At 42.1% G+C, this 21991-nt stretch overlaps 1 protein-coding gene across 1 annotated transcript; it reads left to right on the top strand.

The window, feature by feature from the left end:
* The first annotated feature begins 42 nt into the window (after positions 1-42).
* LOC124260871 (WD repeat-containing protein 43-like) lies at positions 43-21666 on the top strand. Its single transcript, XM_046695194.1, has 16 exons — positions 43-257; positions 3767-3907; positions 5808-5929; positions 6685-6802; positions 7261-7397; positions 12651-12746; positions 13362-13539; positions 15432-15518; positions 15740-15856; positions 16195-16335; positions 16859-16977; positions 17972-18035; positions 18187-18300; positions 19254-19326; positions 19509-19561; positions 19829-21666. The coding sequence occupies exons 1-16, from the start codon at positions 78-80 to the stop codon at positions 19967-19969; spliced, it is 1881 nt and encodes a 626-aa protein (XP_046551150.1). The 5' UTR covers positions 43-77; the 3' UTR covers positions 19970-21666.
* The last annotated feature ends 325 nt before the right edge of the window (positions 21667-21991 follow it).

The following is a 21991-nucleotide window of genomic DNA, read 5'->3' as shown; positions in this document are numbered from 1 at the left end:
CTTTTAAAAACTCCGAATGAAACAGGAAGTAGCATGAACTAGCGCATGCGTATCATGTACCACGTGTTGAAACAAACATGGCGGGGTATCCCCTGGATTTCTCGCAAAACGGCGAAGTTCTGGCTTATTCAAGCCCGGACGGAGTTCTTAAGCTATGGGATTCATCAACGGGACAATTAAATAAAGAGTACACACCAAGCTCTCACCTGTCAGCGACATGCAGCTGCCTGTCATGGGGCCCAGGACGGCACTTGTCGGTAGTGAATATTTGCCACTTACCTAGGCTATACGATGTTGTTTTACTAAAACGTTTTTCGATTTTGTTGTGTGTATGATTTAACGAACTGTATGCATTTGAAACCTCTATTTCTTTTCGCGGACCATCATGTTAGTAAAGTGTTATGAATTAGTGTACGCGTAACGATAAATGATGCACGTTGCGAAACATAAACGCGTGTTGAATATAACGCGTGGTTCAAGGTAAATCTAGTAGACACGTCAATAACCCCGATAGCTGCCTTTGGTTTTGGAAATTCGTTTGGTTCGAAAGTGTAACGATGATATGTAATGGGCACACAAGAAAACAACAGCTTGTGATGAACAGATTTAAGACCACTCCTACTGGCCCTGAACAAACCCAAAATACAGAAAGTACCCGGTACCCAAAACTGCGGCGGGGGGGGGGGAGTCCATATTCCGTAAACCAAATCCGAAACCGTAAGTAGTTCCTGTTTGCCTGATTGCGAATGATACTGTGTACCACGAAATATTCGTTACTGTCTATGTTCGTTCCTAGTTTTGGTTGTTTTAGACCACACTCGGCAGTATTCCAGCTATATGGCGGCGGTCTGAGAATAATCGAGTGCTGGACAAGAAAATCCAGCGTAACAACAGCATGAGCATCGATCAACCCAATTGGGATATGATGGCATGTGTCAACCACGTCAGAGGCTGACCACCCGATCCTGTTACTTGCCTCTCTCGACAAGCATGGGTTACTGAAGATCAATTCTAACCCGGATCTTTACATGTTTGTTTGTTTCTAAGATATAACACAATGAAATCCATCTCATACAACAGCATGATAGTTCTGATCAAGAATGGAATGGACTCGTCTTAGTGTACATTTCTGTATTCTGATTTTGGCTAGGGTACGTTTCTGTATACAGTAATGTACCTGTGGTACATATCTGAAGTACCCATGCTGACAATGATCCCCTCCTCCCAACTAGCAAAGTCTGGCTAACATAGCAAATATCTCCCAATTGAGTGATAAAAATTCTAGTAAAAGTTGGAAATAGTTTGGTTTCATGAGTCTCTTAATAAATTGATAAAGTAATTCAGGTAATAAATGTTGAGTGAACTAAATGTGAATTTCTTTCAATAAATGTAAATGTGACAAGAAGCTAGATTTTCTGAAGGTCGGTTGGTTTGCAATGAACATGTAGCAGGGCATGGAGTCATCCCAAAGATGACGTCCTTACCATGTCAGCTTGCTGATGGGGTTAACCTCTTTGGTCTGACTTCAGATCAGAAGGTCCATGGTTCAAATCCCAGCACGGGACTAGGAAATATCATGGCTGCTACATTGTCGCCCAACGTGAGGCTGATCACATTAATATGAAATTTGAGCAAAATACGTCTCAGTACCCTGGTTTGCGACCCAGGACGTGCCTTCTGTTGACGGATGTAGCAGGACGTAGAGTCATCCCACAAATGACATCCTTACCTTGTCAGCTTGTGAACAAGGCATCAGGCTTCATATCAGAAGGTCCGTGATGTCTTTTAGGGGGAGGGTGGTGGGATAGCCTAGTGGTTAAAGCGTGTGCTCATCACGCCGAAGACCCGGGTTCGAATCCCCACATGGGTACAATGTGTGAAACCCATTTCTGGTGTTCTCTGCCGTGATGTTGCTGGAATATTGATAAAAGTGGCATAAAACTAAACTCAGTCAGCCTTTTAGTGACATTTAGAAGTTGTTACAGATGACCAAGATATTTCATGGATTTAAAGAATAAAGAAGCTTAAATCCATAAAAATATCTTGGTCAGAAAATCCGTGGTTCGAATCCCAGCACGGGACTAGGAAATTTTATGGCCATTCCACACAGTAAACTACATTTAAGACGAACACGTTTACAACAAACTGACACATATATGTTTTGTTTTGGGGGGACATGGCTACCGTCTTTATATTTTAGTCTGGAATAATACATAATGAACGACAGTTATAACAAGCAACAATTACTGGTCTCATCGAGTTTATCATGACTGTAGTTTAATGTATGTCTACTGTAGTGAGCTATTAGGATTTGTTGTCCTATCATCCTACATCCTTACTGGATGGTCATGGCACTGTATATCCTGTAACATATGTTATATTTGGGATTACACTTTCTTAGTAAAGTACAAATTCTAGTACTTTTTAAGTTGCGCCCCATCCAGGATTCGAACTCACACAGAGTCGGGCACCTAATCGCCAGCACACAGTCAGCCAACTAACCCATTCAGCGGCTGACTTTGTGTGCTGGCGATTAGGTGCCTGACTCTGAGGGTGTGAGTTTGAATCCCGGATTGGGCTCAACTCAAAAAGTACTAGAATTTGTACTTTACTAAGAAAGTGTAATCCCAAATATAACATGTTACGTTTCACCACTTTCTAAATGGCATTGTGTAATCACTGTTTATCCTATTGTGATAAGATAACACTGTTTGACCTCAACTCAGAATAAGTTTTTCAAGTGCTCAGACAGCATGCGGCAACACTTACTTTTGTGTAGTCCACAAAAAAGCTGTGTTGAAGCTGTTTGTTTCATCCATCTGCTCATGATGGACGTGTATTCAAACCACAAACAGTAACAAGAACTTTAATTTTAAAGTCTCTAAATGTCATTGCGGTCATAATTCCAACTGTTGATCACAGTGTAGCTTCACTTAAAGGAACGATTTACATTTTCTGTGAAACTACACCATCGCTGGGCCATTCCAACACTTGAAACTTTGACTTTGCTTTGACTCATCAATCAATTTCCGAAAGATGAGATATTCTTCTCTCCCTTCATTTCAATTGGGCTTGGTCAGAACTATGCAATGACAACATAAAGAGAAAGTTGAGTGTTTGTTATTAATGGTAACTCAGCTAATTCATTTTCAGACATATGTTGTTTCCTTCTGCTGTATGAAGTACTCTTCCACAAACTTGCTGCAAATATTTTGTCATGGCTTCCAGTACCAACAATCACCTGTTAAGATGGGCAGGGCACAAAATATTTTTTGCTGTTGACTTTGAACGTTTCATCCAATTATGACCTCTGAAAACCATTAGGAAGTGTGGATTATTGATCTGCCACTTGCTCATCCCTCTGTGTTGTAACAGTAACTTTACATTTGGGTATGTTTATTTACCTGACAATAATACATATAACCATACTTAATTCATGATATATATATTTTGTTACAGATTTATTGTGTTAACCAGTTTGTGTTCAGTTTGCATGACCGGATAGTTTAGATTTGTGTGATACCAGTAAACTAATGCTGGCCAAAGTAGTTATCAGGCTGAGTGGTTGCCAAGGCTGAGTGTTTAGTTTTATGCTTCACTTAGCAATAGTCCAGCTATATGGCAGTGTTTTCAACAAATCAGTACAGCTTTAAGACAATAGTCACTATATGGGTGGGTGTAATGGATTACATCATTTTTATGATCCATTGTTAAATCATGATGTGTAAATCATTTTTTTGTGTTTACAATGATGAATTGTGTTTAGGGCACTCCAAAGAGAAAAAGAAGAAAGAAGTCAAGTGGTGGAATGGAAGAAATTGAGGATCTTGACCTCATAGCAATTGGAACAACCAATGGGAATATTCTTTTGTACAGTGTCGCCAAAGGAGATATCCACACTCAGTTTGTAAGTAGCAAATACACACTTTGAACTTATGTATTGTTACTATGAAAACGTGAAGGCCCCAAGTTTCTACATAAATTTAGGTATGAATGATAAATGATCGAGTTTTACCCTGCATGCCATGCTCTTACTCAACCCCACCTGAGCAACTGGGGTTGCCTTCTCCAGACTTCCCTATTCCTACATGCCCCAGGGTTTTACCTTGACTCACAGACATGGGGGTCCTGGGACCCCCAGTTAATAGTTTTAGGGGTCCTTGCAGACATTGTAAGGGGTCCTGTGAAGTAACGGTGTAGAGAGCTGTATGTTTTGAAATTTTCTTCAGAGCCTGGAATGAATCATTTATCATAAAGTTAAGTGGGTGAAATGATGCACATAACTGCTCTGAATGAAACAACCAAACTCTTAGCAAAGTCATAGATGTGTTGTTGGTACAATGAATAATACTGTAATTTTCTTTTGCATCCATTGTCTACATTTGTATGTACTGGATGCACATTTGCACTTCACGTAAAACCCTGATGCCCCTTTTAATTTAAATATCCGCTATTCTACGTGCCTTTTCAGACTTCCTCTATTCTATGTGCTCTTTCCAGACTTCCCCTTGCCGAAATGCCCTCTTTAGATATTCCCTATTCTACATAAGACCGCCTCCGTGGTGTAGTGGTTAGAGCGTCCGTCCGGAGAGCGGAAGGTCGCGGGTTCGATCCCCGACCGCGTCGTACCAAAAGACGTTAAAATATGGTACTTGTTTGTCCCTGCCTGGCTCTCGGCATTAATGGGTACAACAAGGACTGGTCGGCTCGGGGTCAGTATAATGTGTCTGAGTGGGGTATTCATGCTTCACTACGGCATGGTATCTCAGTGGGCAAGCACTTTAAAACCAGCTTAAGTCTGCGCTAGTACAAGCAGCTACACATACACACGCATGCACATCGTAATATGAGCGAAATATTCTCAAGCTCGACGTTAAACCCAATTTCTCCTCGCCTCACCCTATTCTACATGCCCTGCAGACCCGTGAAGATCCGAGTTAGAACTGATCTTCAGTAAGCCATGCTTGTTGTAAGAGGCGGCTAACGGGATGGGGTGGTCAGGCTCTCTGACATGGTTGACACGTCGTATCCCAATTGCGTAGTAAGATGATCATGCTGTTGATCACTGGATTGTCTGGTTCAGACTCGGTTATTTACAGACTGCTTGTCGCCAACCCCACACTCCCATCTGAGTACAATATGACAACACAATAGGATACTAATTCAAACCACTAAACTACCACCCAAAACACTCTCACTCACTCACTCACTCACTCACTCACTCACTCACTCACTCACTCACTCACTCACTCACTCACTCACTCACTCACTTTCACACACACACCCTGTCCTATTGACACCTGACCAGATTCCATGTCTAGGTCAGTTGTAAAGGGCAGGGATATCAACTCAAGCTACTGAAACAGATAGGTTAATTTGACCTTCCTGTTCAAATGCTCTGATACATGTACATTACAAAAATGGGTCAAAGTCTGATACACATTAAACATGTTCAGCATATTGTACTTTGTAACATGTAAATTTGTGTTCCACAGTCTGAGTCAGAACAGCTTCATCCATGCATCTAGTTCATTTGTTTGCCACAAACATTTCAGAGACAACTTGAATGTGGGTCATCTGATCCAGTGCTTGTATTCATGACATGTTGCCATGGATAGTTGCTCAAGGTACTATTGAATTTTGGTATGTCCCTCAGCCAGACTTGAATATTTACAAGCTGCTGGAATATTGCTAGAAAATGGCTGGGGAATGGTCCAAACTAATGTAACAAAGATTTTTCAAACTGAAGGTGTTGAACTCAAATCTGGCAATATTTGTAGTCATTATGAGCTGAATGTGAATTTCAGGATGATGGTCACACAGACACAGTCAATGGCATATGTTGGCACCCAGAAGCCCCAACCTTGTACAGCTGCTCCAGCGATCACAATGTCATCGAGTGGGATGTTGTCACAGGCAAAGTTAAACAGTGAGTGTAGCAGTCAGTAACATGCGTCCATGTTTCTGTCTCTGCCAGCGTCTTCCAACATACCTGGAATGTTAAACTTACTTTACTTTTACTAAACAAAAGTAATGGTTCACAAGTAATAAAATTAAGCATGATAGAATTATGAGCACAATGGAGTTGTGAATCATCTTATCACTGATCAAAATCTTTCGAAAAAGAATTATCCTTCCATTCTTGTTAAACATCTGATTAATAACAAATTGATATATTTTAAAAGTAATTACCCTTCAGCACCAAAACTACGATGTTTGTTCTTCCTGGAATTTACATTGCCCAATAGGTGCAAGAACAACGTGTTCGTCAGTGCTGGCTTTCCACCTGGTGGACAAGGCAGTGCACCAGTTAACACACATGTACTGTTGATTTCCTTTCTAGCATGTTAACAGGGTTAGGTAATGTTCTTGTCAGTGAAGAAATAAACAAATCGTGTAAATCCATGATCCGCTGCATATAGAAAGTGACAGCCTCATGAGAAGATGGTTGTAAGAAGGATGTTGATGGATAAGCTGGTCACCAGTTTTTCTGAAATAGCACCTGTTGTATCATTTAGGTTTGGGGAAATGCCTGCCTGCAGTAGCACATAAATGAATGTATTACACAGTACATTAGTTTCTGTTATTTGCAATATACAAGGGTAAAATGTCAATAAGGGATCATAGATTGAAGATGAGCTGAGCTGAGCTGTTTCTGGATGTCATTGTGTGTGTATGTTTCAGGAAGTGGAAGGCCGACAAAGGCGGAGTATATTGTGTGTGCATGTGTTCACACAGTCATCTCCTGACAGCTGGGAGGTCAATCAAGGTGTGGGAAATTCATACCCGGCAGCTGTTAAAGGTAAAAACATTTCTCTACGTATTTTATAACCATTCTGGAAATTCCAAACAGGAAAGAGAGATCATGTTGTACCTCTATTTCCATACAGTTGTACCATGAGTCCTGTTAGGCTAGTTGACAGTATACTAAAAGCTGCAATATGGCCGAGAGTCGTAAAGCAGTAACCTCTCACTGAGTTATGTCTGTATGAAGCATAGTAGGACATTGGTCATGTATGTGAAGATTGTCATGATAGTAGGAACATGGATGGCCCAGGTAGCTCAGGGACTGTGACTTGATTTGAAGAGTTACCTCCCTTATGTCAGGATCTGCTGGTGACAGTTTGAATCCCAAGACTTGTAGGTTTTTTGGTCATCTCTGAGTGTTATCACCCCTTGTTGTTTGCTCCCACATTGACATAATGTAACTACATTACTTGCACTGACATTATAACCAACTTCATTTATGTCCCATTGCAGAGTTTCACTGGCCATGCGACAGAAGTATTCAGACTGATTTCTGTTCCTTTAATTGGGGAAACTGCTCCAAAACCAAATTCAGCCGAACATTCATACTTCCTGTCAGCTGCCCGCAACGACCGAGTCATTAATGCATGGTGAGTCATGTTCTAAGGAATAGGATGCAGACGAAGTACTATTGCAATGATGATGTGATATTTCTCATTCATTTTCTATCCACCGGTAGTGGTATTGTGGATAGAGCATCTAACTACTGATAAGATGCTTAAAAATGTTGTACATTGTTACCTTGCCTGGTGCTTGGCATGATGGACTGGTAGGCTCGGCGTCAGTTTACTACATAGATAGATGTTAAACCTGCAGAATGGTATCTCATTGCATTAGCACTATAAAACCAACATGTTACTCAGAACTAGTACAAGTAGCTACACACACACACATGTTCATGCATATCACTAAACGAGTCCAATAGTCTGGAATGAAATGTTTAGCCCTGTATCTCCAACCTTACCCATTCACTGGTAAGTCAGCATTGGTTTCAAAATTTCTTAATGTGTAATTTCAATTTTGATGTTTAGTCCGTATTGTTCAGTGTGTAGAATAAGTTAGTTTTCAACCAGAACAATAAAATACAGTTTATTTCTTTCTCCATCACTATCTCTACCCTGCTGAAAGTTCAGGTGAGCTTTAAATGGGATTGTGCAATCTCAGTTTCCTGTCTGTGTGGTATTCACATCTCAATCAAGATTCACTTAACCCCCCTGTCCTATTGACACCTGACCAGATTCCATGTCTGTATCGGTTGTAAAGGGCAGGGATATCACATCAGGCCACTGAAACAGACTGATCTATTTGACCTTCCTGTTCAAATGCTCTGAAACATTTATTGATGGTGAATTCATGTCACACTATTTCCATGAATGAGCTACCTTTTGTTTGTGAGAAGCTGCCTTGGATCAAAATAGTTTAGTTTGCTTAACCTAGGGATGCTGGTGAGTATTTGGACAGGTGCTTAAACCTGGTGACTTGGTTCATTGCCTTTTTATCTCGGCCCGACTGGGTGGGACTTTGCTCATATGGTGTTTTTAACAAGCTGAAGCCTTTATTTCCAAGGTATTTCTGTGGAATAGTAATATTAGTATTCTCCAGGGATAATCTCCATATACGTTCCGATAAATCTCCACTATTCCCTGGATGCATCTACGGCTTGGGCCGATGATTTTATTACCTCCCTTGGTTAGCTTTTTATCCAATCAGGTGTCTACGCTGGGAAGTTGAGTGTACCAATCACAACTCACTTTCGCTTTTTATTATCCCCCGCCGCGCGTTTAGCGCGCAGCGGGGGATATAGTATTAGGCTCCGTCTGTCCGTCCGTACGTACGAATTGGAATATCTTAAAAACCGCTCAGCCACCGCAGCTTCCACAAAAATGGAAGTCGGACAACTGGTAGTTTAGATTGCGGACTTTGTGTAACCCTCTGATAAGTGTTAATTGGCACGGCTCCAGTAGTATAGGGAATGGGGACAAACGACCGTGTAGGTACACCAAGCCTATAAGCTCCAAACTAGCCAATTCGGCTCCCAGAGTCACAAAACAAATTAGTATTTCGCACAAAACTGCATTTGAGTTTTTGGACCACTTTTTGTTTGCATTGTTTTTTCTTTGTGCTTCCCAGTAGTCTATCCAACCCCAAGACAGCTATACGGAAAACAAAAACACCAGTATGTTGATGCAAGTGCACTCAAATTAGAGATACACTAGGTAAATAGGTATAGAACACAACAAAATGCCCGGAACCAAGCTGTCGTGCGAAGCCTATGCCAAGATCCGATCGGGTCGTTTGTCCCTTCGGGAAGCGAAGAGGAAGTACCACATATCGCAAGCCCGATATACACGAATCCGAGGTGGTATAGACCCCGAGCCACAGACGACAACTTCCGACATGGCCGAAGTCTTCGAGAGCCTGCTGGAGAAGTGTTCCCACGTATTGCTTTCGGGCCGAGAGAAACAAATCCTGGAGAAATCGGGACACACCTTCTACGAGCTTTACGCTACCAGATACCTCGCCAGTTTCTGGGACTGTATTTGCTGTACTTTCGCCAATTCGTAGAAGACGGCAAAATAGTGGATTTCGTCTACCTCTACCCACCCATCCGGGCAAACTCCGGATGACTACTGTTGCCCGGAACCCAAGGGCAGACACCACCGATGCACCGACTGCCTGGCCGCTCTATTGGAACTCTCCACTCTCTTCGAGCGAGACAAGTCTAGTGCAAGTGCGGCGCCATAGACCACTGCGTCGACTGCAAGAAATGTGTACTGTTGAAAAACAAAGCGATAGACTACACACCACCCCAGGAGGAGCGACTCCCACTCGAGGTTCCGGAAGAAATCGCGATCCCCTACTGTCTCTTGAACATAGAGAACCTGTACGACGATGCCTGTGCTTTCTGGAGCATACGGTACACACTCCTCCTCAACAAATTGGTGGACCATTGTCTGTGCAAGAAGAAAGATTCTTGTCTCTTCCGACAGCTATTGGGAAATGCAGAGCTACCACAGGGATGGGGACGGCATACTGCCCCCTTGCATAACTACGGCGGGCCCAAGGATATGGAAGTGGCAGTCCCTCCGTGAAGCAAACACCGAAAAGCCGCAGACATTCCGGAAGGAATCTACACATGCAAAAGGTTTGCCATAGCGAAATATGAAGGGAAGAACCGACTGTTGCTGCTTCTCGATTCGCCAACTGGAGAAACGATTCCTGTCTATGGCTACAATATATAAGAAACGATTCGAGACGCCGGCGGAATAGAACGCCTACGGTTGGTGGGTGGACCATTTCTGTGCAGGCTCGGCAAAATCTGCCACTCGCCCATATCGAAAAAGAAAGACGATCGAGAAGTCGAATTGCTGCTCCCAGACCTCGGTCGGAAATAGCTTTTTCTATCGAGAAAAAAAAAGAAAAAAGAAGACAACACACACGCACACATCCCATAAACGACGACCAAACCCCTTTTGCAGTCTTTGTGGCAAAAGTGGACATCTCCGAAATCGTCTGACTCCAAGAGAAATCGGGAAACAAAACTACAAGGCAAGGCATCCGGCATGGAATCCAGGGGTAGGCAACTCCACACATCAAATGGTTATAAGAATCTCATTTTCGCTAGGGCTACCCATTTTTTCAGCAACCACTAACCCTATTTTCGACCCGATACCTGTCGGTCTGGGCAAAATCTGATCGAGAAGTCGAGTTGCTTCTCCCAGAGCGGAAATAGCTTCTATCGAGAATAGATATTATTTTTCTCCCCTACTGCATGTGGAAGGGGTGCACGAAGGGGGTGGATCGTGGAAATTGGTGTGCTGTGCTTCCAGGTCTTGTGGACGACCTTCCAGAGAAAAACGGCAACTAGCGAAATGTAGACCCATCTTTGGGTAGATTCCACCATCTGCCCCACCTTCCGGATATCGAAATTGGTCTCTTCTTCTTGTTCCTATTCCATTTCCTCGCGGAGGAGTTTGGAATCGTCGTCGTCGATGTCCAGCCTAGACAAGACGTCAACCAACATACTCGTGGTTTGCCTCGCACGAGTCTCGATGTTCCCCAGGCGGTTGTAGAAGTCCTGGATGGTTGGCAATGTACTACCGGGTATAGCTACTTTCAATCTATCTCGAGTCACCTTTTTTGACAATGGTTCGACGACCGGCAATGATACTTCTGGTGGTGGTACTTCTTCTTCGACTGGCGGCATGGTTGTTGTTTCCTCGATCGGATCTCGCCATATGTCGTAGACTCTATTCGATCAAATACCGAAACGCTTTTTTGGTCTCGGCTGCTGATGGCACACCTCGAAGTGCACGTATTTCTTGGACTTGGTCTTGCGACAGGTTTGTTTGTTTGTTTGAGGCATTTTGTTTGTACTATATAATCTACATTCGCACAATTGTCTGTATGGAAAACTAGGCAGAACCTAGGTGGACTAGGTACAAACTAGTTTCTGGAATACAAAACTCCAGCAAAATGCTAGCAAAAAAAACACACCGATGGGCTTAACCATCTGCTAGTACAGATTTTAGTACTACCAGTTATCCGACTTCCATTTTGGTGGAAGCCGCGGTGGCTGAGCGGTCTAGGCGTCTGACTTTGTGTGCTGGCGATTAGGTGCCTGACTCTGAGGGTGTGGGTTCGAATCCCAGATGGGACTCAACCCCAAAAAGTACTAGAATCTGTACTTTACTAAGAAAGTGTAATCCCAAATATAACATATGTTACATTTGACCACTTTCTAAAATGGCATTGTGTATTTCAAGGTCAAAGTGAGTCTTGAAAATATTTGTGCAATTGAACAACTACAGAGGAAGATATCAAGAGAGGTTGACATTTAACTCCATCTTAGATTACGACCTTCACTTTAATTACTTTTCAAGTTTGATTTGATAATTTGTGGCGGGGGGATTATGTCACCTTAGTGACAATGCTTGTTAAATTATCTAACCAATTAAACTTGGCAACACAATAATATATTGTTGCATAGGTACTCTGAAAGAGATAGAAGAAGTTCTTGCATATTTTTTAAGGTTTCAGACCTGTCAATTTGTCCGTATGTTTTCCCCCCCAAATCTGAGTCGCACTGCGAACGAACCTTCGCAACTGCTACCGCTATCGTTGTTGACACTGGTAAGAAGCTTGGCTGTAACGGCAGCTTGTCTGATTGGCTACTGTGGGAATCAAAGGGAGGTGATAAAATCATCGGCTTGAGCCATAGATACATCCAGGGTATAGTCATCAAGGATGGTTAATTAAGGCTATTTCGAATAATAATGCAGCTATCATCATCAGTTCAAATGGTGTATGTTATCATCTGTGTTAACCACGAACATATTCTGTTAAAGACCTCAGTAGTGAAGTTGGACTGATGGTTCGACACTTTTGTCATGCAAGAATATGTTGTTACCCTGCTTCAGTGTGCAAACTTTATGCTGGTCCTGTGGTCCCTTACTAGTAAAAATTCATCAGGACCACTAAATGATACATTTGCAGTGGTCCTGGTGGACAGTGATTTTATTTATTTTTCCCCATCTACATAATTAGAATTGTCTTTAAACTAAAAAGTGAGATCGTATATTTTAGCGAGGATTCAAGTCAAGTAAGTAATACTCTCAAGTCGAGCACATGGGAAAACAGGAACCAGTTTTACATTTGCAATCACTTCAGTGGACCAGTGAAGTACAGACAGGACCACTAATTGTTGTCCACTCACTGGTCCTGTGGTCCAGTGGGACATTTTGGAAGGTTTCTAACACTGCTGTTGTTTTTGTATTGTTCATCCGAAGATATAGATTACAAGTATAGACATTTATTCTTTTATTCAATGCTGCTGCTATGAGTACTGTTCAGAATGAACTTTGTTTATTTCAGTCCATTTTGTTAGCGGTTGTAACAAAGAGTGGTCAAGTGCTCGTGTTTGAACACACGTTAAATGGGTAAGTTACCACCATCACTATTACAGCACTGTGTTAAATCCTATCAGATTCTTCAAAGTGGTCACTACATGTAAGCTTTCCTTACCAAACTACATCATTAATCTTCTTATTTTGACTTAGTTGAAGCTTCAATTTTCAATTTTGATTGTATTGAAGCTTTTAGGACCTTAACATTCTTAGTGCAACCCTTTTATGTCATCCTGCCCCTGATGAAATTGAATCAAGGTCCTTACGTCAAGCACTGCTGTAATGATTTGAAATGTTTGTATAATGATAGCTGTAAGATTGCTGATGGAGTAGGCCATCCTATTGTTCATTTACTACCAACAGCAAGGACTTTTTCTGTTTCCAGACTTAAAACTGTTCATATAGTAATGGCATTTTAGAGATAACGTTTGATTGATTGAAACACTTGAAATAGTGGTTTTAGTTCATTACAAACCTGCAAGAGAATAATATAATATTTTTGCAGTCGGCACACAAGGTAATTTTTACATAAGTTGACATGCCACATCTTTCATTATGATGTCACAGTGGTACTCCAACACCTGCAAGCGCCATCTTCTGGTGGGTCTCACATATCACACCTGTGCTATACAATAACATTTATTTCAGGAGGTTAAAAAAGCCACTTCGCCCAAAGGTTAAGATACAGCTGGTGACAGCTGGTGGTGGTGTAAGGGAGGACACACCACGGCCGATTCCGGTGCTCTCAGCTCACATTCATGGAGGGGAGGAGAAGAGTTTGTTGCTAGCCCATGGAAGCTACCTCAAACCAACTTTTGAGAAAGTGGTAAGATATTGTATGATTTAACACTAATGTACACTGAAAATTGTAGTAATAATCAACGAAGGAAACGTGAAGCAGCACAGCAGGAGGTTGTGTACGCCGATTGTTAGTACATCCCAGTTGTTTACTCCTGGTGTCAGTACAACCCACTTGTTTACTCCTGGTGTCAGTACAACCCACTTGTTTACTCCTGATGTCAGTACAACCCACTTGTGTTTACTCCTGGTGTCAGTACAACCCACTTGTTTACTCCTGGTGTCAGTACAACCCACTTGTTTACTCCTGGTGTCAGTACAACCCACTTCTGTCAGTACAACCCAGTTGCTTACTCCTGGTGTCAGTACAACCCATTTGTTTACTCCTGGTGTCAGTACAACCCACTTGTTTACTCCTGGTGTCAGTACAACCCACTTGTTTACTCCTGGTGTCAGTACAACCCACTTGTTTACTCCTGGTGTCAGTACAACCCACTTGTGTTTACTCCTGGTGTCAGTACAACCCACTTGTGTTTACTCCTGGTGTCAGTACAACCCACTTGTGTTTACTCCTGGTGTCAGTACAACCCACTTGTTTACTCCTGGTGTCAGTAAAACCCACTTGTTTACTCCTGGTGTCAGTACAACCCGTTTGTTTACTCCTGGTGTCAGTACAACCCAGTTGCTTACTCCTGGCGTCAGTACAACCCACATGTTTACTCCCGGTGTCAGTACAACCCACTTGTTTACTCCCGGTGTCAGTACAACCCAGTTGTTTATTCCCGGTGTCAGTACAACCCACTTGTTTACTCCTGGTGTCAGTACAACCCACTTCTGTTTACTCCTGGTGTCAGTACAACCCACTTGTTTACTCCTGGTGTCAGTACAACCCACTTGTTTACTCCCGGTGTCAGTACAACCCACTTGTTTACTCCTGGTGTCAGTACAACCCAGTTGCTTACTCCTGGCGTCAGTACAACCCACTTGTTTACTCCTGGTGTCAGTACATCCCAGTTGTTTACTCCTGCTGTCAGTAAACCCACTTTTGTTTAGTCCCGGTGTCAGTACAACCCACTTGTTTACTCCTGGTGTCAGTACAACCCACTTGTGTTTAGTCCCGGTGTCAGTACAACCCACTTGTTTACTCCTGGTGTCAGTACAACCCACTTGTGTTTAGTTCCGGTGTCAGTACAACCCACTTGTTTACTCCTGGTGTCAGTACAACCCACTTGTTTACTCCTGGTGTCAGTACAACCCACTTGTGTTTAGTCCCGGTGTCAGTACAACCCACTTGTTTACTCCTGGTGTCAGTACAACCCACTTGTTTACTCCTGGTGTCAGTACAACCCACTTGTGTTTAGTCCCGGTGTCAGTACAACCCACTTGTGTTTAGTCCCGGTGTCAGTACCACCCACTTGTTTACTCCTGGTGTCAGTACAACCCACTTGTGTTTAGTCCCGGTGTCAGTACAACCCACTTGTTTACTCCTGGTGTCAGTACAATCCACTTGTGTTTAGTACCGTTGTCAGTACAACCCACTTGTTTACTCCCATTTTCAGTACAACCCAGTTGTTTACTCCTGGTGTCAGTACAACCCACTTGTTTACTCCTGGTGTCAGTACAACCCACTTGTTTACTCCCGGTGTCAGTACAACCCAGTTGCTTACTCCTGGCGTCAGTACAACCCACTTGTTTACTCCCGGTGTCAGTACAACCCATTTGGTGATAGTGCTCCTTTCAATGCTCTCCTTCCACTTTTCTATATACACACCTAAATATTTGACATAATCATAACTCGTAGACATAATCATGAAGAGTATTTTGCCATTGCGGGGGATATTGATGACTTTGTCTTCTTGTTGGAAATTGTTATGCATGGGATGAACATTTAAACATGTTGGTTCTCCTCTGTTATTGCAGGCATACGACCCCTCACAGCCTGAAGTGTGTCTTATCAGGGAAGACCCACTGAGAACTGCCTTTAAGAAAGATGGAGGTGTTTCTAAGGTACAACAAGCAAACAGCTGCCAAACGTTTACTTGAAGTATTATCCATTTGCTATGTGCACCATACAATATGAAGTAACTATGGAAGACGCCATAGGTCATAGCTAGATCATTTGGGAATCTAGATGTTGGGGAGAAAACTACCACGCCACAAACATGTAAAGATTGTCTCAAGTTGTTGTAAGTAATATGTATCTGACGCTAGATTGTGTCCCTTCCTAGATCCGGACACCAGGCGTCTCGAAGGAAGCCACAGTACTGGTGCCAGCCAACATGGTGCCCAAAGACCCCAGTTTATCTGCTGACAAAAGGCGGAAAAGACAAAACTCTGTCGGAGAGGTAAGTACATTATTATATGTTTATGTTTGTCTGAGACCCGTGAAGATGTGGGTTAGTACTGATCTTCAGTAACCCATGCTTGTTGTAAGAGGTGACTAACGAGATCGGGTGGTCAGGCTTGCTAGCTTTGTTGACCGATGCTTATACTGTTGATGACTGGATTGTCTGGTCCAGACTCGATTATTTACTGTCCGATTATTTACTGCATTTTAAATAGTTTAATTGTCATCAATACTGATTCCTGTTATTTCCTTATTACATACCATAGCAGCTCCAGCTGATGGGCTACACCACGGAGCAGCTACACCATTTTGATGTTGTTGTTTTGGTTTTTGCAGCTGACAATGGAGGAGCGTCTCCATGCCATCAGCTTGGACAAGAGTGACACCAAAGGAGGGGCTTCTGCACCCCCCACTGCTGAGAGCGTTGTACATCTCCTCACACAAGCATTGCAGAGTAAAGACAAGAAACTGCTTAGTGTGAGTTGCCTCCCTTGATATTCCTATGCACCTGCATGTAGCCCCTGCAAACTAAACTCGAAGTAGAATGTGTGATCTAAGTCAGCTGTCAGTGAAAAGACGGCTACATATGATGACTGGAGTTGCATCAAGTAACACAGATCGCCAATAAAACTTCTAATGTATAACTATTCAGTATGTTTTACTCCTGTGCTTTGTGTTGCAATAAATTACATGCACTGGCTTATGAGGAATATCCTCAAACACTGCTTGATTAGAAATGACATGCGTCTATATGTTCATGTTCATGCTCAGTGCTAAGAGATGATGGTATGGTAAGATCTGAATTTGGTTATGTCACAAGAGATGTGTACTAACTAGTGCTTGCCAGTGACAGGGAAGTTTTCATACCCCAAGCAAACCTGACCCAGGGGTTGGACACTTACCCATAGTCTTTCACAGCAAACCAAAGCTCTCAACTTGCTCTAGTGAACAAATTAAGTCAATACAATAATTTAAATGTTACATCTCATTATTTTTTCAGACTGTGCTGCATCGAAGCGGAGAGAAGGTGATACAGAAGACAATACGGAAGCTCCCCATAGTGTGTGTGCTTCCCCTTGTACACGAGTTGTCCAAGAGAATGGAAGGACACCCACAAAGGTATGTTCATTTCTGGTCTGTCTAATATGCAGATGGTAGCAGGGGTGGAAATTGCCCGACGTCCGAGTCCAGTGTTTTTTCAAGTCGGGCAAGCAAATTTGTATATCACGCTGTACCAATGTCCAGTTGACTTTCCTATGTTAATTATGTTATTTATTTTAAAAAATCAACAAGAAAATCGGCCGGTATAGAGGAAAAATTATCAGGGGAAGTGATTTTACATGTGCCACTGCACCGATGTACACTAGCAATTTTAAAGTTATTTCCTCCACTGGGTAGTACTTACAAAGACCTTGGTTTTGTTCTACTTCATGAAAATGTAACCGTGAATAAATCTCGAGAGTGGAGTAGTATATATTGGATGGTTGGATGCAATGTAGTTTGCAATCACTAAATGTCTTCAAGTGTGAAATGTGTTATTTAACATGACAGAGCCAACTTCATTCATATCAACATTTATTCACATATTAGAATCTTAAGAATCCATGTGTTTCAGTTTCCTACCAGACATGATTGCCTTAATCAGTTTTCTGCATTGGATTGAATTTTTGAGCAGTTGCGCCACTTCGTCATGTTTGTTGCATCTTGTTCTGGGGCAGAATTTTTACTAACTCCTATGTAAAACTGAACTGAAATGCATACACTTGGTGGTATTGAACAGATAATTATCTCTATAAATCTGGGGATCAGATGGCCAACATAACAGCTGATGACATATGTTTTGCCTTCATCTGTTCTCTGTGAGTTGCATGGCCCTGATGCAGCTACTGGGCAAGCTGCTGTTTGTGGCAGGGCATCAGGAAGGCTATTGTCCTAATTATTGTTCCATGTGATGTCACACTAGTATATATGTTCTTGAAGATCCTGGTTAGAATTGGTCTTCAGTAACCCATGCTTGTCATAAGAGACAACTAACGGGACCAGGAGGTCAGGCTTGCTGACTTGATTGACAGTGCAGCGTAAAACTAAATTCACTGACTCTTGTTTCTTCCAGTGCCAGTAAAAGTGTGAAGTGGCTGAAGACAGTGATGGCAGTGCATACATCATATCTGATGACAGTGAGTAGATTCATGTAGTTGTTATGTGGTTCCCAGCCCCAGCATTCCACGGTTGCTAATAATGCAGACCGGACACAAATGTTTGTTATAATGGATGAAGAACCATGAGCTTCACAACAACTCACTAATATTCTTGTGTTTGTTTTGACAGTTCCCGGAAATTGTTGACAAGCTGAGCTCACTGTATCAGATGATGGATGCTCGAGTTTCCATGTTCTCCAAGTTGTCACGGTTACAGGGCAAACTTGACCTTGTCCTGACACAGGTAGGTTTCAAGGACAAAATTGCACTTTGAAAGATGGGGCTTCAGAGCTGGGTGTGTGTATATCAAGGTGAATTAAATGAGGATCAGATTGCCATCACTGAAATGGCTTGTTAGTACAGCACCCTTTACTGATAGCATGGAACATTGCTGTCTCCATTCTTAGTTCTGCCCTTGGTATGACAAAGACAAACCACACAGACTGTGTTGAAACATGGTATGACAAGGACAAACCACACAGACTGTGTTGAAACATGGTATGACAAGGACAAACCACACAGACTGTGTTGAAACATGGTATGACAAGGACAAACCACACAGACTGTGTTGAAACATGGTATGACAAGGACAAACCACACAGACTGTGTTGAAACATGGCATGCCACTACTGTAGCAGCGTGTAGTCCATGTGAATCATCTGGAGTCCAACCTGACCATTGGCACCAACGTTTTGCACTGTAAGATGGTGTCATTTCCCCATGAAATTGACATTGCCTTTGATGTGCTACAGAACACTTGTAGACCATTCCTGTCCTTCTTGTATGGATCTGACAGTGCACCAGTCTACTGTCACTCCCAGCTGTTTAAAGGAGAAATATTTTTCAAATATATTGAGTAAAACTGAGTATGTTTAGTGTCTAAGCATGGTTATGTTTACTGGGAAGATGTTTGGTATTCAAGGCACTGTTGGGGTTGCAGATCAGATGTCGCCAGTACTTCCTGCTTGTCAGCACTGACCTAGTGAAATAGGGATTGTTGGTTTCAGTCAGCTGTGCCTGCTTCAGATTGTTTACAAGCAATTATTATAGCATAGCTGTGGCTGACTAAAATGATGTTAATTCACTCGAAACTCACTCACGAATGTATCTGTCTGATTTTTATGCTGTTTTTTTTTCTCTTTAGTAGAAACACCTGTTGATATTAACATGATTAAGTTCACCAACCCACTGTTGCAGATCACGTCACATGACCAGGAAGACGAAGAGGATGCTGGGAAATCCCAGCAACCATTGTTGTTATATCAGGATGGTAAGTGAAGTAATATCAGATGTATCACAAGGTCAACATTAGTGAAAACAGACACTGACTGAATCACATTGGCCAGTCTTTGTTGTACAGAGCCAAAAGCTTAAACATTTGTATACATACAGAAATTAGAAAAAACTTTCAAGCCAAGGTTAAGCATTGAACCAGTGCTGTTCATGTTTCAGAGTCATCTGATGAAGACTTCCCAATGGAGGACATCCTTCCCAGTGGATCTGGGGTGAGTATCTCGCTCTGATGGCCCTTTAATCAACAGATCTATATCAATCAATTGTCTAGAGTGTTGTCTTGACTGGAAGTAACCCTTGATTGTCTCCCCTATGACAATGCTTGCCCTGTGGGGATTCAGGGGGAGAACAGAGACTGCCCATGGTAGTCATGTTTGACGTTTGGACTGCCATTAGGTAATTTGGTAGTCATAGGCTGGTGGCCTAGCATGAATTTTGGTAACTAGACAAGTTGTGATGAATAAATGTTTGTTTTGTAGGAGGACTGGGATGATCTGTCCGAGATGAGCTCCGATGAAGTGGAGACTAATGGGAAAAAAGAAGAAGAGGGTGTAGAGTCTGAGGAGGAAGATGATGATTCAGGGGAAGAGGAGGAGGAAGAAGAAGAAGATATGGGATAGAGAAATTTGAAAAACCTAAAGAACCAGTAAAATCAGTGCAGTTGACTACATAAACTGTAGCCTGAGGGTATTAAGAAGCCTTGTGGGAAGGAGAAAGATATGAATTTCCAGATTGCTGGTCAGTGTGGTGGCTGTATGGAGAAGACTGGGAGGAAAGAGGCAATCAACCATGTGGGCCAACACACAGCAATCTTACATACAGAGTCGTCTCACTTCACATCCTGATTTCCTTCCACACTAAACTGAAATACTGTTTAAAGTGACATTAAACCAGACATACACCCAGCATGAAGTACGTGTTGGAGTAATATTGTTTCGTGGCAGAAATGCCCGTGCCTCCTTGTATCTGCAAGATGGCAGCCCATGTAATCGGGCAAGCTCATTAAGGCTGGACTTGACAGGTCGTTGACTAGAATAAACCTTGCCCAGTGCTTGAATACTGTCTTCATTTCTTGACGTTTGGCTGGTGAACTTTGGTCAGAAGTGAAGGTGACCAATATTTCATGCATCAAGTAAGAGCAGTGACCGACCACAAAGTACTCGTGTCAAGAAGCGTTAATAACCATCAGGTGCTGGGAATGATTGTTGATGTGAGTAATACTTGTTAAAGCATGGTTGTTTGTATGGTGAATGTCATGCCAGAATAGCAACATTGAAACCTGGTAATTAAATTCTGTTACTTAAGAATGTTCAAATTAACTCCTTAGCAATGACAGTGTCTCTACAGCATGATATTTGCAGGAGAAATGGTTCGATGTGTGTACAAACTTATTTTGCTTAGAAACTGTATGAAATGTCCTTGTGAAGTAAGTTCAGATTTTCTTGAAGCCTAATGTTCTGTGATGTATAGGCTTGCAAAGACTAAATAATTTAGTAATGCAATATATAAAGCTTCATTCCTGTACTGATGATCAGCTTAGTGAAGTTAGGTTTTTGTAAGAATGTGCAATTGACAAGAATTGTTTGTAAACACAACATGATCTACCTGTACTTGTTACTCTGATCTGGAGATCCAAAGGTAGAGAATAAACTTTGTTCAAAATGTGGGAACTCAAACTTCTTAGTAGTTGCCAGACATCTGTATACCCTTCAACATTAAAATGTGTAGTCAACTCAAGAAAATATGGAATCATGTAAATTTCTAGGCTTTGCAGTCACTAATTGGGTAGATATTGTTACTTTGTGGTGATCATAGAATCCTCTTTTGCCTCACTGTAAATGGATATCCTGTTTTTTAGATTAAATCACTGCTGTGGTACAATGTGAATAGGATATTTCCCAACGAGGATGGCCCTTTATTGTTAAATTGTGGGTCCCTTTGTGTAATCTTTCTGCTGCAAGTGTGTTGAATGAGAATCAAGTTCAGTTTCACCATCTTGGATCTTGTATCCCAAAGCATACGTGTGCAGTTCATCTTGAATGATCCGAATATGTCAACATATATGCCTCCTGCAGCAGAAACAATACAATCAGGTGTCCTGTATCCATATCCCAGAGGCTGCTTCAGGTTTTGAAGATGGTATATTTTGTTCCTTATGTACATGTGACAATTAAATGTATGCTGAAGGACCAAAACATGACTATTTTGAACTGAGGTAGCTAGATTTAAACTCTCGTCTTTCATTCATTTTCAAATTACAATCATAAGGTCAATGATTGTCACTGACTCTTAACAACAATAAACCATACAAACTACAGTTGTCAACCTGTTGATGGGGGGAACCACAATGATGGGGGGGGGGATCATGTACATGGATTCAGTACGTTCCATCACTTCATCCAGGACCGGTTTCAACTGGTCCCTTTCAATCTATGCTTGTATGAGGTAACTGAATGGATCGGTGTCAGGGTCATGATTTGGTTGATGATGAACCCACACGACATGGATGGTTGCTGATTAGCTGGGATATTCCTGACTGGCTTTAACCAACACACAATAGGCCTGGCATGGGGAAACGGTTATGACTGCAATGGCCAGACCATGCCCCCAACATTGTTTGAATGAGGCTGTTGGATACTTCA

This window comes from Haliotis rubra, unplaced genomic scaffold (assembly GCF_003918875.1).
Source record: "Haliotis rubra isolate DU_JTF1 unplaced genomic scaffold, ASM391887v1 Scf78, whole genome shotgun sequence".
Classification (NCBI taxonomy): Eukaryota; Metazoa; Mollusca; class Gastropoda; order Lepetellida; family Haliotidae; genus Haliotis; species Haliotis rubra.
This window is presented reverse-complemented; position numbering and strand designations above follow the sequence as displayed.